The sequence below is a fragment of the Parus major genome, chromosome 3, assembly GCF_001522545.3.
Source record: "Parus major isolate Abel chromosome 3, Parus_major1.1, whole genome shotgun sequence".
In the NCBI taxonomy this organism is placed as follows: Eukaryota; Metazoa; Chordata; class Aves; order Passeriformes; family Paridae; genus Parus; species Parus major.
Window position 1 is genome coordinate 68,905,796 of NC_031770.1, and position 17,761 is coordinate 68,923,556.

At 39.9% G+C, this 17,761-nt stretch overlaps 1 protein-coding gene across 1 annotated transcript in view; it reads right to left on the reverse strand.

Moving 5' to 3' along the window:
• The window catches only part of AFG1L (AFG1 like ATPase), a 66,410-nt gene extending 55,246 nt beyond the window's left edge, over positions 1 to 11,164 (reverse strand). The window contains exons 1-2 of the mRNA XM_015622143.3: positions 11,071 to 11,164; positions 4,320 to 4,543 (exon numbers count right to left, since the gene is read on the reverse strand). Of these exons, the coding sequence (XP_015477629.1) occupies positions 4,320 to 4,543; positions 11,071 to 11,158 (312 nt within the window). The 5' untranslated portion in view covers positions 11,159 to 11,164. The remainder of the gene's footprint in view (positions 1 to 4,319; positions 4,544 to 11,070) is intronic.
• Positions 11,165 to 17,761: the final 6,597 nt, after the last annotated feature.

Genomic DNA, 17,761 nt, shown 5'->3' on the forward strand with positions numbered 1-17,761 from the left:
CACAGGATTTAACTGTATCATTCATAGTCCCTGGAGAAACCTTCTACTGGTCATACAAACAAATTCCACCCATAAACCTGCACAAACCCTATTCAACTCAGGCCAACTCCAGACAGTAGTACTGAGCATCAGCTCTTCTTGGCATCAAAAACCTTAGCTCTAACTGAACCAAGTCTGCAGCAGCATCACTACACTGACAGTCCATAATAGAAAACAAAGTATTTTGCTTACTTTTGCTTATTTTTGAAGAAACTCCTCAACAGATGCAAACATATGATAAGCATATGATTTTACCAGCTACCTAGTCACATTTGTGACTTATTCTGGCGAAACCTTCATTAAGATGTTGATTACAACATTGCTGAAGCAAAACCTGGCCTGCACTAGAATTTAAACTATCATCTGTTTGGCTTCATTTTATCTCATATGAAGCTCTGTTTGAACTGGCAAATTGCTTCCTCAAAGATAGCAGAAGAGGAACAAAGCTGTTGTGATTTCTTCTCCCTGACTCATGATTTAATTACACAAGCTAGCAGACTTTGACAGATTTATGCAAAAGCCACTGCTCTCCTCCTTTTCTGGGGTTTTGATGTATGGCATGGCACTGTAGTGCTTAACCTGGTTACCAATCTTAAGATTTCCACAGAAATACCAAACTCTAGAAGAAAAACCTCAAACTGCAACAACACTTACCTCTGTAGCAAGTAGTTCTTCAGTTGCTCCTCACTGACTCATTAGTTCCATCACTGAGCCGTACAACAATTTTTTAAAAAGTTGATTGAAAATTAAAGTAATGTTAAATGAAGAAGTGGAATGCTTTAAAGGAAGTAGTGAAAAACACATTCTCAACTAAAAAATGTCATTTAAGTACGAAAGTGTCAGTCTGGCTTTCGTGCAATTAGCTTCATTACATAGGGACATAGCAACATCGTTATTTCCTAAATAGAATAAGGTTGGTATTTGTTCTCTGCAATACAAGCTTTCTTCCCTATTCACACTTCCCAATCAAAGAATCAGTAAATAACAAACCCACATAATGCCTTATCTACAAAGCCATGACACCTGCTCTAACAACTAACAATGATTTGGGGCACTCCAGTTAACACAAGTCAGCTCTCAAAATTATTCTCCAGGGCAGTGCTTTTAGAACTTAGTATCTAAATGTCCAAAATATCTTGCCAGAAAAGATCAAAATGCTCTAGCCTACTGATTCTCAGGTTTCACAGTAAGGCCAAGGCCTTCATCATAACATTTTTTTCTAAAATCTGAAAATTAATAGAAGTCTGGTATTTATATCTGATGCCTACATAACTTAGATCAAAGTTACAAGGTGCTTATATAGCTTGAGTTATAAGATATCTATATAACCTGATATCAATATAACCTATAGCGTGACTTTTTATATATCTATATAACCTGATACCTATATAACCTGAATCAGACCTTTTTATACTTACATAGGCTGATATAAGTAAATTTTTATATAATGCAATGGCTAGTATATGGTTAACTAGTTGATTAAAGCTGAATAGACAAAAAAAAGAAGAAAAAACTTGCCAGGTGGATCGCTTCAGATAGGTAAGTAAAGTACTAATGAAAAATTGGCAAGTGTTAAGCCAATTAGCCACACAAAACAAAGAATTTAGGCCGGTTGAGACTGGTCAGATCAAGGAACACCATTAACTGCACATGCTCCGAAGACAAAGTTGAAAAGTTCAGATGCAAAGAAGACCTTGGAAGCCTTCATCAAAGACCCTCAAATTGGGGAGACACAAGTGCAGTGCAAACAAACTATCTAATAACCATGAGATCATACTATGCAAATTAGTTCTGGCATATGCTGCCATACTGCTCTTGATACCAAAGATAAGAAACAAGGATTTTGAAAAAAGGAAGTTTCTATTTTTCACTTGGTACTTGCACAAACTGAACCAGGAGATTGGTTTCCACGCAGGAGTTAGCCTACAAAACCATCAAGACAACATGAATCTACAGGCATACACCCACAGACAACATGAGTAAGTGTTTTAAAAGAAATATACTGTTTTCAGGCTGTTTATAATTTTTATACTGCTTGTATGTTTTTAGTAATTTTACGTAAAAGAAATCCCTAAAGTAAAAAGGCAAATAATGTGATGACCTGATCCAACTGCCAGAGAAGGCAAAAATATACCCCAAACCATTGTTTGTCTCAAATTTCCACGTCAAAGTTAGAATCATTGCACGATTTGGATTGGCAGGGATTTCAGGGGCTTGCATGGCCAAACACCCTGTTTAAAGCTGACTTGAAAGTGACCCATGAGGATGATGGGGTCAACTGCATCCAGAACAGAACTTCCAAAGACATACTTATTGTCTTTAGGAAACAGTTTTGCCTTAGGACTTTGCCTTGTGTATTTGTGAGTTTTCTTCCGCATTACCAGACTTTTACTTCATGGAATTATTTCCCATTCATGTTTCTTCTTAATAGAAAGCTCTTTCCTAGGTGCTTAGTCTGCTTCCTTCCATCAGGAGAACATTCGTGGCATTTCCAGTCAAGCACATGACTAGCAAATACATAATCTCCAGCTCCAGATCTGTGTTTAAGGCATTCAGTGGATGTTGCAAGCAGACCAGTAGACAGGTACGTGTCCCAATGCTCTGCACCCTGCTACTCTTGCCTATTTGAAACAGCTCGATGTACAGGTGTAATACTTGTTCTCTTCTCTGCTTTATCACGCCTTAAAGCTAATACCCACCACAGTTAGAATTGTTCACTTATTATTGGGTGCCTGAAGGCCAGAGGACAGCATGCCTTTTAATGGCACTTGAGGCCTCTAGGCTTTGGAACCCCTTATTTCACGCTGCATCATTTAGTCTTGCCCTGCAAACAAAAGTCAGTATTTGTGCCAGGTAAGAGAACAATCTGTTAAGGTCAGGTAACAAGTCTAATGGAGTAGCATATTTAGATTTATGCCCATGAGATGAGGAGTGTTGCGTAATAAATGCTTAAAAAGGCTGACATGGAGATTTGCTAGCAAGGACTGCAAAGGACATTTATTGACCATAAACATTAAGGTTACTTCTGATGAAAAAAAAAACCCCAAAAGTGGTGCAAGAGAAGGAGAAAAAACAAGAGAAAAGCATTCAGTCTAGCTGGGGAAAACACTGACAGTTTCCCTCCTCCCAGGGACAGGGAGGTCACTAGTGTACAGGCAGGGAAAGTGCAGATGAGACAGCAATGTATATTTTGCCATGGTTTTTCCCCAGCACTGTACTTTCATCATCAGACTTAGTCAAACATTCCAATCTTGTTTCCTCTGACCACAGCTTACAACTGTGCTGACTGGCATATGTTCATCATGTGCAAATGAAGCACATTCACCAGGCATTCAACTTTTGTGAACATCTACGACTGTCCAATATTTAGCAAGGAATTAAATGTCATATTTGCTTTGCTGGTTGCTACACTTGGTTTTCTGGGATATAAACTCAGATCTACAAAATAAGAGGCAAGGAAAGCTGAAGAGGGAATTCCCACACCAGTTCTAGTTGCTTCCCATGAGAATGTGCCATACCAGTGCTATCAATTTTTGCAGGTGCAAGGCCACCAGAGTAGCAAACTGAGAATAAAAGCATGAAAACAAGAAATGCTGAAAATACTGTCAAAGACAGTCTGGAAAACATTGTGTCAAAAGCTTCAGGGAAAAGTTACAGAGATGCAACAGCAGCCTAACAGCACTATGATTGTTAAGGCCATTTGCAACAGGGATATGTCTAAACTTTCATAAATCCTTAGAAAAGAAACTGATGCCCACAAAAACACAGCAGGGGTGCAGATTATACCTAGGCCTTTTTTCCTTACTTCACCTGCAAAGCAGCAACATAGAGAAGAATTGTTTTTAAAAGTCATGTCTGATACATATTATAACGCTGAATTATTTGTGGAATATCCGTTTGAACATAAAACAGCAATATTCAGTTTATGTAATCCAAACACACGAGTATAATACCAGTGCTTGAGAATTAAAACCTTGTTTATGCCCCTCTCTCCCATAGCCAAATGAAGTTTTTGGAAAAGTAGGCAGTGGACATAATTAAAACCATATCAAATTTTCTTACAGAATTATTTCAATAATATTTAATTTGGTAACATCCAGTGGCACTGGATTTTACAAACCAAAAAAAAAAAGAAGAGCGTTTAAAACATGAAAAATTATCTTTCTGGAAAGACGCATTTGCAAAAATAAGATTCTCTTGACAGAAATTTATGCATTTTAAGCACATTCTTATGACCAAATATAAATGCAAAAAAATATTTTTATCATTATAAACCTCACCTTTGAAAGAATATTTTTTGAATCAATGCTGTAGCCTTTAAGGCTCTCATGCAATTTCTGCAGGTGCTCCACAACTCTTCTTTGTTGCTCATCATTCTTCAGCTCTTCCTGCTTAATCAAAAAGTCATAATGTTCTAAAGGTCCATTGCAAACCAGTAAGGCTCTGGCATGAGCATCTGTAGGAGTACCAGGACCTGTCTTCTGATCTGCCTGAGCTGTGTAGGCTGTAAAAATAAAAGTAGCCAATTAACAGAGAAGTTTTTAAAAGCATCTCCTTATAAACAACACATATTCCTACAGTTAACACAAAGACTTATATACATGACTTACATATATAACCACTGGTTGCCTCTTCATTTTTCATCAACTCAATTTCTAACTTTACTCTAGCAGTATGTTTTGACATTCCTTTATTTTATTAACAAGCACACATTCTAAGTCCAGCAAGAGAGTTGGTAAGATTCGGATGAGCTGTTGCAAGGGAAGTCTTGACTTTTTCTTTTTTTTTATCCAAATTGGGGTAAAACCATTTAAAAATTCCAAAGTGCATTTCTTTAAATAGATAATCCTTTAGGTAAAACTTCAGAAAATACTTAAAAGTCAACAAACAAGAGACCAAACCAGGAGTTCTGTAAGGGAGTTGAAAGACTCACACACCACACTAAGCAAGGCAGCAGTTGTGAAGCCCTACAATGCCACAGCCTGATCTGCTGGCATTATCTTCTACATAGAAGAGACAGGGACAAGCCTGGGTATGAATACTGTCAGAAACAAGACATTAAAAAAAAATAAATAAAATTCAGAATTGCTAGACATAAAACAAGACATAACTAGAAAAGGAAAGAATGCACAAGATTACAAAGAAGGCTTGCCAAATCACTAATATCAGAAACAACAGCATATACTGGAAAGCTATTAAATATCTTCTTTGCTTCCAGTGTCATTTAACAGATTAAGTATAATAATAAAAATAATGATTTCTTAACAGGTAAAGCAAAAGCATGTTAATTGCAGTAACTCTTTTGACACACAGCATTGCCATCTATGAAGTAGGAAAGAAAACTGCAAGTGAAAGTACTTTTAAGCAGGTACAAAAGAGCTGGAAAAAGGATAGGAAATAAATAATTACTACTGTTAAACTAGGTGTATATTTGCAGTAGAGTTTCATTGAGGGCTTAGGATCTCATCTTGGTGCAAACCTGAATTTGCATCCATGCCATATATGGCAAAATAAAGTACATGGGCTGGGAATGCAAATAACAGAAAATCAGGAGAGGGCTGCAGACACTCTGGAAATCAAGTGAATTCTGACAAACTGAACAAATAATTTAATACAAATAGGATGCAATTCAACAGGAACAAAGCATCATACTTAGAGGAAATAAGTAACTCAGGAGATGGGAAATGACCAGCTGAAGAGTACCTCTGCAGAAAAGGATCCAACAGCTTCACTGGATCACAAAGTGACAGTGAGACTGTATCATAACACTATCAGAGGAAAAAAATCAACCAAAATAAAATAAACACAAGTACACCAATACAAATACACAAAGGGGGAAAAAAACCTTGTTCTATTCAAAACAGGTATAGTCTGCCCTGGAAGACACTTTTCAATTTTCACATCATATGTTATGAGAAGTATGAACCAAATGGGAGAGTGAATGGAGATTTAAAGGACTATTTTTTAAATATGAGTCACAACCCACAAAGATGCCATAAAAGTGACAAAAAGAGTTTTAAGTAGGTGTAAGAAAGACAGAATATTAGAAAGTTATCAAATTACATTTACTTATTGCAAGTAACAGTTTCTCCATAAAAAGGCAGTCACTGTTTATATCTGCAGCCAATAATTGAAGCAAATTCTCTTGTTCCTGGAGGAACTGAGTTGCTGCTTTGAATTAAGAGTAATTAGCTCATCCCTATCTAAAGAGATCACATAAAGAAAGTTGAGTTCAAAGTCTGTTATTGCAAAAATGTGAGTAAAACCTGTAGAGAAGAAAAACACATAGCTGTGTCCAGATACATACAGGGTACTAAGAAAATGAAAGGAAATGGTATTTATACAGATAATAACTGTAATTAAGGTAGTGAGATAGATTAATAGTCTTCAAGCTGTAAAACTTAAGATGATGTGGGGTGAATTTTAAAAATAAGTTTGATGAAAATCTGTCAGGAACAGGTCAGCAAAACCTGACCTCCCTCTGAAGGGAAGGGGAAATGGCAAAGATCACACAATTATAGAATGACATGGGTTGGAAGGGAGATGAAGTATCATCTAGATTCAACAGTCCTGCCATGGGCAGGGACAACTTCCACTACAACAGATTGCTCAGATGATCTCTCAAAATTTTTTCATTTTGTTTTCCACTATTCCACTCCCAAAAAGAGTCAACCTCAGTCCTGTGATCCATACCTCTGAACTATCTGTGCCTTTGCAATACATAGAAGTCGATGGTCCCAAGTGCTCCAGTGTGTCCCGTTATACCTATTAATTCTTGATTTCCTACTGCTTACAACAGGATCAAAGGAAAAACAAAACAAAACAAAACAAAACCAAACTGATTTAGGGGTAAGAAAGGGTTTGTGGTTCATGACCTTCCTGGCCAGGGACAAAGTACACCAGTAGGACTGCTCAGAAGTATGAGGTTTGTCTCAGATTACATGTACTCACAGCTAACCATCCTGTGAGTAGGATGAAAATACTCTGTCATTAACACGTGACAAATGTGGAGACTATGCTCAAATGGGCACATAGGGTATCCTGGCACCAATCACTCACTGTTCTCCTAAAATAATATTGAACACTGGGATTTAAATATGATGAGAGTACACTAAAGTACACTACCAGGAGACACACAGTAACTGGTTAAATGATAAACTCACACCTGTAGCTGCAAAGAAAAGGCAGAAGCTAACAAACAGCATGTGGGGGTTTTAGAGATAAGTCAATAGAAGGTTACTATCCAAGTGATAAAATATTCTAAGAGGCAGAAAAACATGTGCACTTTCCATTTCTCACCTGCATTCTGTGGAACAGATTGCAACATCTATCACTCAACTATAGGAATCACCAATGATTCAGTGCACTAACTGTAGTCCTACAGCCCTCTTCTCCACATTGCAAAATATGGGTTTTCATTTATTCCTTACTGTTTCATTATCTAATCTTTGTATTACAGGAATTGTAACTCAATTTTTATTAGTTCCCTTCTAAAGTCTTTAAGTGACACACAGAGAAAAAGTGTCCTCTGCACCTATGTAGTGTTTTAGACACAACTATAGAAAAGCACAACATCAATTCACTGTTCACTTAGCTTTACACAGAACAGTAAAACTAGACTAATGGTTATCCATAACCTACCTTTCCCACCTTCAGGGTGCAGGACAGTGCTTGATGTTACCACACTACCCTGACGTTCCCTTCTTTAGATTTGACACCAATGTGCAACTTTTTTTCTAAACTCCTGTTCCAAAAATGTACATATGTAAGTATAATCTCACTTTGTTTCATACTATATAATCAGGTCTTTTCATTTGCCTTTCTTCTTACACATATAAGGATCACTGACACAGCTTCAGTGAAGACTTACTGTGATACACCCCAAAAAAAGAAAGAAATTGGAAGGGAAAATCTCACCAAGGCAAATAAAACTTATTTTGAAAAATGACAATCTGGAATTATAAAAAAAAATTTCTTTCAAGTGGGGGACTTAAGACATATTAGGTAAACTGACATTAATTTACTACTGCAAAGATAATTAATGCCTACCTAAAAATAAAAAAGTATTCTTAACTCCAGGGACTTTCTGCTCTGGAAAAAAGCAGAAAATTGGAAAACTGATCAGTGTGTTGTTGAATTTTTCTACTGCTACTTAGAAGTGATGTCTGAGATGACACAGAAAAAGGCATGTGGGTTTAAAAGACAGCTTATGAAAGCAACAGTCACTTCTGATGCAAACACTAGAATTATTCATGCAAGGAGACAAACTGATATGGAAGCTGAGTTGTGCCATACCAAAACAGATCCTGACAGCAGCCAAGAGGCTGAGAGCACAGAAGGGTAACCAAGGCACGAGGTAGAGAATTAACAACTTCCCCTTCCTTCTTTGCTGTAATGGTTAATTACTGTTTGTCTTAAAAATAAAGAATATTTCCAACCAATAGTTATGTGAGAACTGCATCTAAACCAAACTCATGTAGGTTACAACTGCACCAAAATTAAGTACCTCGAAATCACCCAAGTGCCACCTTTGCTGACAGTCATGATCAACAAGCTGGAATAGCTTCTACTAAATCAGTGTTAATGCAAGGTACAAGGATCACATCTGTTTCATTACTGCTCTGTCAGCACAATCTGCCTTGAGAGCTTTTCACAAACCCTGGAACTTGTGTGTAGAGAGGAAAAAGAAAAAAAACAATATAAACCAACTTTTAAAAACTGTTATGTTTTCAATAATCCAATCTGAAGTTCAGAATATTAGTTTGGGTCACAGTGAATCCAAACTGCTTCAAACCTTGAGACTTTCAGTGTAAAGCTGTTAAAACTGCCTATGAAACAGAACTGCCACAACAGAAAAAGAGGACTTGGAAGTCAGAGGGCACTTCCATCAACAGGCAGATGGCAGTATGAGAGACCTTCCTAAAATCAAAATTATCTGGTAACAGAACTGCTGCAAAATCTTTCCTTCTTAGATGACACCACAGTGAGGAGGAAGGGCAATGATACAGTCTTGTAGCTCCAAAGGTTATTTTCCTGCATGAAAATATGAGCAAAGGTAGCAAAAGATCAGAAAGGATTCTTTTCATGCTAGTACCTGTAAACAATAATAATGTTCTCTTGTCTCATCTTTTATTAGATATATATGCAAGTATTGCAGAATCAGTCTCAAACAGGTAAATTGCTCCATAATGTACAAGGATTTCGATAAATTAAACACATTTATTAAAGCTAAGTATATGAATAAACCTGCAGAAGAACAAAGGCTTGTCATATAAGCTTCCTGGGAAAGAGAACATGTGCTAGGCATAAGGCTAAAAATACATTTATAGTCTAATAAACAAATGCTCCTTTCAAAATTGCACTATGATTAATGACAAAAATGTAAGAGGAGGTGATCTGAAAAAAAATTATTTACTTTCCAGTGCTTAACAGAAAGCCTAAAAAAAAACAAAATCCAACCAACCATATTGGGAGGGGGGGAGCATACACACACTAAGTTGTCTTCATGAATTGAAGATTTTAGGCCAATAAAATGCAAAATTCATAGAAGCCCCACACTTGCTGATATTAGCAGCTCAAACCAGAAGCAGCTTGCAGCTAAGACATAAGGACAAGGATTCACATTTTTGTCTCATATGACCTTAGATGAATAACTGGAGGCCATTCATTTGGGCAAAATACGAAACAGTATTTGATCTTCTAGAGAAATATGAGTTGGAACTAGAATTCTACTTTTTTATTTATTTTTTTTTTTATTTTTTGCATACATGCCTGATACATTATTCTGCTAGAAGATTACTTGTATTTTTTCTATGAACACCCCGTTTAACAACCTGACTGGCAGGTGAAAGTAGGGAAGTACAAGAGAAGCGTTACCAGTGAAATTGGAACTTTACACAGATAATACTTGTCATGTCTTTCCTTAAATAAGGAAAAGGTACAAAACTGTGGAAAGCAAAACACAGAAAGAAAGCAAAGACTACAAACCAATGATCATAAAACCAAGATTACAAATCAGTTTCATGATAGCAGCCCATCCCTGCAATCTGATGTCTTCAAACAACATATGCAAGGACTACATTCACTTTAACATGGAAGGTAACAAACTACCTAAAGCCACCGGATTTGGTCTGACAACTTATTCTAAATGCTACTATGCTGGTTATAAAGAACAACCTGCGTAAGAATCCAAGCATTAGACCAGTATCAAAAATGCAACTACAGTACTACCTGCAGCGCTTGTCTGTTTTTCTTAGGATGGATAAATATTCTACAATCACAACATAATGAGTGGATGTGAACATTTATCAAACCTGTGACCCACCAGTCACCAGCTGATTTATCACACTTTGGCCAGAGTGGCAGAGGGCGAAGAGTCCTTACCAAAGAAAAAAGACCTCTGCTCCTAACCTAAGCCTCAAGTTAACAAAACCCCATAAATTTTTGTACTTTAGAGACTTTCGAAGCAAGGCTGTGAAGACAGAGCACAGGTGTCTTTCGCTATACACCGGAGGGTGCTTGAGGGATCACAGTCACTGAGACACGCCAAAGCGCGGCCGAAGCGCTGGCAGCCACCGGCGCACCCGCCGAGCGCCCGCTGCAACCGCAAGGCTTTAACCAGGGAGCGCACCGAGGCCCTATTTCCCAGGGGGAAAGCGGCATCACCAACTCGGGAAGCCACGGGCCCCCTTCGCGGGTCCCCACGGGGACCGGGGTCGACTCCCGGTGCCACCCCGGCAGGCGGGTCCCCTCCGGGGCCGGGACAAGCCCAGGCCGGGGAATGCGAGGACACCGGCAGGTCATGGCAGAGCGGCGGGGCCTGTGCGTGTCCCGGCGGCTGCCGCGTGGCCCGCCCGGCATCGCCACCCACCTCCCCTCCGCCGGGGACTGACCCGCGGCACGACGGGGAGGGGAGGCACGCACCGGCTCCTGCGACCGCTCCTCGGTGCCCTTCCTGCGCGGTGCCCCGGCAGCCTGTCGCCCGCCCGGGCCTAGGGAGCCCCGGAGAGCCGGGGCGGCGGCGGCACTGACCTCTGTGCGGCGGGAGCAGGCGGGCACGGCACCCCAGAGCCCGCAGCAGGCAGCGCGCAGCAGCCAAGGGCGACACAAGGGCTGCCATCTTCCCGGCGCGGCGGCGGCGAGGGCGCGGGGCACGCTGGGAAATGGAGTCCCGCGGGGCTGTGGGGGAGACCGTGCGTGGCCGGTGTTGGGTGAACGGCTCTTGCCTGGGTCACGGAATCACAGGGTCGATTAGATTGGAAAAACCCTCTGAGATCATCGAGTCCAACCTATGACATAACACCACAGTGTCGACTAGACCGTGACACTAAGTGCCACATCCAGTCTTTCTTAAAAACCTCCAGGGACGGTGGCTCCACAACCTCCCTGAGCAGCACATTTCAATATCTAATCACCATTTCTGTGGAGAAATTCCTCTTCGAGTCCAACCTAAACCTCTCCTTGCGCAGCTTGAGGCTGTCTTCTCATCCTATAACTGGCTGCATGGGAGAAGAGGCCAACCCCCACTTGGCCAAAACCTCTATTCAGACACTTACTGAGAGCAATGAGGTCGGCCCTGAGCCTCCTTTTCTCCAGGCTAAACAACCCCAGATCACTCATCTGCTCCTCACAGGACTTGTGCTCCAGGCCCTTCACCAGCTTCATTGCCCTTCTCTGGACTCACAGAATCACAAAATCACTAGGTTGGAAGAGACCTTCAAGATCATTGAGTCCAACCAATGCCCTAATACCTCAACTAAACCATGGCACTCATTCCAGCCCTTGTCCTTCATACAGTGAGAACCCCAGAGCTGAACACAGGATTTGAGGTGCAGCATCACCAATGCTGAGCACTGGGAGACAATCTCTGCCCTGGTCCTGCTGGCCTCACTGCTGCTGATATAGGCCAGGATGCAGTGTCCTTCTTGGCCACCTGGGCACAGCTGGCTCATGTTGAGCCACTGTCAAACAGCACTCCCAGGTCCTTTGCTGATCCCTGGTTCCTTCCCCCTCTATTTTCCCCCCAAACTGTGCTGCAGGCAGCAGGGGAGCCCCTGAGGAGCCCACCTACCTGTACCAGGGCTGCACTCCCTACACAGCCACTTCAGCCACTCAGTACAGATCCACTTTCCAGACCCACCTGGAGCTGCACACACCACCTTACTACCCTACCCATGCACTCCAGTTTCCAACTTCCTCATCCACCTCAACACAAGAGCTTCTTTATGCTGAGGGTGCCAGAGCATTGGAACAGGCTCCCCAGCAAGGTCATGGGCTCTTCCTCTCCAGAGACATTCGAAACCCACCTGGACACGTTCCTGTGTCACCTGCTCTAGATGACCTTGCCATGGACTAGATGTTCTCCAGAGGTCCCATCCAACCCTAACTATTCTATGAGTCTGTAATTTGTATTGCGCTACACCATGACTGTGTTGGGTGCCAAAGCTGTCATCAGGGAGTTTTGGCAACTGAATTTGCATTTGTTGATCATTTCTATCTTGTGCTATTTGCTTTTATCTCTAAAAACATGGACCGTAAAATACTAAGGATAGATATTCATAAAATATTAAGAACAAATATCACTGGCCAGAGTTACAACCTATCTGCACATCAGCAGTATCAGTTTTATGTCTATCAGTATCATTTTTATGCCTATGAACATGTATTTAAAATGCAACAACAAGATATGTTAACATAAAAGCAGAATTCTCTGGAGATAATTTAAACCCTAGAGGCTAATTTAGTCTCAGTGTCTGCTTAGCATACAGTAAATCTTATCTTTGGTATCAGTTCAAATACCCACACAGGATTTCTGAGGACTGCTCGGGAGAATGCTGACCACCTTCCTCCTTTGATAGGTACCTTACTGCCTTATCCAAGCACCTCCATTGCAACAGTTCTTTTGACAGAAAGGCACAATGCAAAAAGACTGCACTCCAAGGGAAGGGCACTGGCACTCAGGAATCACTAATCATAACACTCGCTCATTGGCTGGCTTGTCATTGCTGACAGAAATGCACCCAAATGTCAGGATGGGGCTTCAGGAGATGTTGCAGAGTTCATTATACAATAAATCACTTACAAAGGGTCTGTTCCTGGTAAAGCACGAAGGAAGTGCTTAAACTGACTTTTGATTTTGCAACATCAGAATTCCTATATCTCATTTTAGCATTAACATTTAGCAACATGAGAAAATGAGCAAGTAGTTTTCATAGACTATCAATGAACTCTTTTTTTACAAAAGTATTGGAAAATGTTGCTTTAGAGAACTATAGAACAGCTTGCAAACAAAAGTTGATTATATCCTGAATAGTATTGCTAATTCTAAAAATAATGTTTATGATCTTGAAAATATTAGCAGTGATTGAAGTTACACTCTAACATGTTCAGCTGTTTAAAATACGTAGTTGCTCCAGACACATCTTCAGCGTGATATACCTAATTAAGTATTGAATTAAAGTGCCTATTTATCACATCCTAAAAGAGCTGTTTTCAGTGCATTTTCTTTCATCTTTCCTCTATTGGGCATTTATTGGTTTTGACTCATTCCAGCATATTATAGCTATCAACACCTGTGCCCATTTAGAATGAATTCCAGTACAAATCATAGTGAATTGAATAGACATCTCAAAGATGCATCACAATTGTTGCAATATATTTAGAAACTCAAACAAGGAAACAAACAAATTCTGTAAAAGTGATTTAAATAACAAATAAGTTATCTTTATAAACAGCTTATCTCCTTGAGAACAAAGAATAAACAAGGCAACAAGAGCTGAGTTTTCTTCCATTATTAACTCAGATCACAATATGAATGGGTGAAATGTCAAGAATAATTGGAGAAAATGACAGTATAATCTTCAGCAAAAACATCTGATTTATTTAAATTGTTACTGTTTTTTTCTTAACCTTCCTATGCAAGGCAACATAGAAAAACTTCTCATTTGGATCCATTTGGACATCTTCTACCTAAATTAATAAACCCTCTGCAATGCTATGAACCTTTTGTACACTGGCCAACATACACAGGAACTCACTGTCCTTCGGCCGTAAGCACCTCAAAAAAGCAAGTGTTGGTGTTAACCTAAACAAACAGGACTTTCAAGTAGATTTCTGTAGATTACCATGGTTTATGTCCTGTAACAGGTACGGATCCATTCTCTGGTACATTTGTACCCTTCATTTCCTGCACTTCTGGCTTTGCCCACCTTCAAAAATGTGGCATTGAAACTGTTTAGAAATTAAATTGGCACTTGTCCAACCCTGCTGCATTATTACTCTGCCAGCTAGCCAAAAGTGGCCTCTAACAGGAATAAAACAGGAATAAGAATAAAGGGTAAAATCAAACCACTCCAGATGTCTCCTCTGGCTTCTAGTGGTATAACTGCATTGCTTTTAGAAATTTGGATGTGCTGAACCCTTTGGGGATGGATGAGTCCAAGAGTCTTTGGGTCTCTGCCAGAACCATTCTGAGTTTCTGCAGGAGGGCTGGGTTTACCTGACTGCAAGGCTCCAATATATTCCCACCATGGGAAATACCTTTGGTTCCCAAACACAAAGGTACTTTTGATATAGAACTGACCATTCAGCCTACTCTTGGAAAATGGATTTTGCGGGTAGTTTTCATCAACACAGCTTCCATGAAAAGTCATTTTCCTGGGATTATATCAAAACACTCAGGGGTAGGCTTGATATTAACCTCATCTATTTTGAGACAGTCAAATGTGCTGTTAAAATCTACATTGCTTATAAAGCCTCAGGTTAACAAAACCAAAAAAATGTTCCCAAAATTATGGACTTACAGCTTTTTTCACTCTCTGTTTACAGTCTGCATCTCAGTCAGCTCAAATAACTCAATGTGTTAGAAATTTACTGCAGTATTTCAGCTACACAGTATTTCTCAGGAGTTCACAGTATATGAATGCATATATAAATGTAGATATTACAGATTATGTTTAGAAGCTTAATATTAATTATCTTGTAAGAAGAAGCACAATGCAGACATTCAAACACCATGTTTCAAAGCACTGGCAGATACTGCAGGGATCAGGAAGTCATTTTTCCACACAAGGCATTTCACAATTAGTTCAATGCCTTGTGGGTTTTGCCTTATCCTGAGTCAGCATTCCCCACAAGTTCTGACAAAATATGCCCGTGCTGTCTAAAATGTGCTAACCTGGACACTTGTCAGAAAGGCTGCAGAGTCCTAACTGGATAATGGAGAGATTTAGTTTCCTTTCCTCTTAAATGGGACTCTTTCTTTTAAAAAACAAAGAAAGAAACAAAGGAAAAAAAGAAACACTGGAGAAGTATTACTATACAAAATTCCAGAAGTAATCACCCATTAATACTGCTTGTATGGGTCCGTGCTGTGAGACTCTGGTATCCATTTGCCACTTGAATTATGCCAGAAAATCTCTGTGTTTATAGTTGAATAAATAAGGTACAATAACAAATCAGTGAGAATCTGATTGTTAAAGAATTTAGGTTCACTAGGATTCTCACTGATATCACAGAATATGCTGACTTGGAAGGGACCCAGAAGGAGCATTGAGTCCAACTCTAAATGTTTGATCTAATCTTTGAACCTACAAACACAGCTGACCTCTCTCCCTCCAGATTTGGAATTTGGCCCAAAATTCATGTCAGAAACAGAATTAAAACTTTATTTTCTGAGTATATGCTCACCTTCATACTGAGCAGAGAACCTTTCTAGCATGAATAAACAGCTACATATAGTGTAACTCTAGTTTCATGATCACAGAAAAAATATGGAACGCAGTTCAAAGTAAACAAATGCATTTTCTGAGGATTGGAAGGAAACAAAGAGGCTCACAGGACTCCAGTTTCCCCCTACCTTCATTCCTTCTTCTTGCCTCATCAGCCAGTGTGGCATTTATGCTTTCACGTGATCTAAGTGGGGCACTAGTCATGAAGCTGGGCATCTTCCCTTTTGTCTCCCAGGTCAGAGGAGTTGTACTTGACTTCAGTGGGAAAAGCAGAGATGGGACACCTCATCAAATCACTTCAACCCCTTTATATACCCATGCTGTTGACAAGTCGGCTCTAAAACAATAATTCCCTGTAGCTTTCACAAGGCTCTCCATCACCAGTCATCCCTGATAGGAAAAGCAGACAGAACAGTGGTGCTGAGATGGTATGCTGTGAGAAAAGCATTCAATTTAAGCCTCACTCTTAGTATCTACCCAGCATGAGAACAAATTCTTTATTCATCACAGTCTCAGGAACTTCCCAAATGTACAGTGCTGGACACTTTTTTTTGTTTTGAACAGATAATTAAACCAGGCTTGGGCAGGAGACAGACAACTTATTGTAGTTAAGACAACACCAGTGCTCTGTTTCTTTTTCACATTTGCAGTTAGATGTGGCAGCATAGGTAGTATAACAAAGAAAAGCTTTTCCAGATGCATATGTAATCTCAGTAGAATTATTGAGTTTTCTCTTGCCTTGCTGCATGACCAGTCTAATAACTAGTGTAAGTCAGGTAAAGCTTCCCTTCATTCCTGCTTTGTAAAACTCTTGTCAGCCTTATTTCTGTTTATAATTATAAAGTGAATAGTTGGCAGCTATTAGTGGAAAGAAAGGGAGGTGCACTACTAAGTGGGAGAAATAACACTTAAGGAGTGATGACAAGGAAATTCACAGAAAAGTTACCAAGCAAATTGCTCATGGTGTACTGGTTATGGGGATGAACTATTTTTTAACTTTGGGATCAGCTCTGCTTTCTGTTTACCTTTTTATTAACACAGACAACAGCTAACTAAACTTGCCGGATGTTAACTTTGTGCCTCTCAGACGTGATTTGTGGGCAGCCTGCCATTTTACCTACTGCCTACACAGAATTCTGGAAAAAATATCACTAGTTTTCACACAGTCTCATTCAACCTGGATAGTAAAGGAACATCACTAGAACTCTTTCACAAGATGGGAGGAAAATTATATATGCATTTAATTATTGGAGGGGTACTTTTAACAGGTATTTAAAAAGTCTTAAGTCCTCCAAGATGATAGAAAAAAATTAGAAATAATAGCAGATTGATATAATTTCAATTCACTGATGTTCTTGGTAAACATTGCACTACTTTGGGAAATACTTCTTTTATCATAACACACCATGTATTTAATCAGATAAAGATAAATAAAGACCATATATCTTAGAAGGGGAGAATCCTGTTAGTTCGGCTTCTCCCTTTCTCTCATTCTCTTTCTTGCTCTCTCAAGTAATTTTAATAACTTACTCTGTCAACACAATTTTCCTTTCCTATTTTTTATGAACTCTTTAGCTCTGCAAGCTATGAGGACATAGAACCTGGTCCCGTTGTTAATATTATTATTAAATGTGTATCATTTGTTAAAATTGCAGTAAGTTTTAAAAGGTTTACTACAAAAAACATCGTCACCTCGATTGCAGCTTGGATCAGTGACTTAAGATTTTGTTTTCAAAACAAAGCTTTTGGTGGGCATCTCCACCAGCCTACGTCTGCAGGGGGCTGATTCCTTTTGCATAACACCTTGCATATACAGCATTTCCCACCAGTCTTTTCATTCCCCGAAGGATGAGGATCTACGAGAAGAGCCGAGCCAAGTCAGCCCCTATACTCCACCGCCTCCACCACCCGCACCCGGCCGAGGGGGTGGGCGGGCCCGACAAACCGGCACTGCTGGCCAGCGCGCCGCACCCCCAGCGCCCGCCGGGATATGT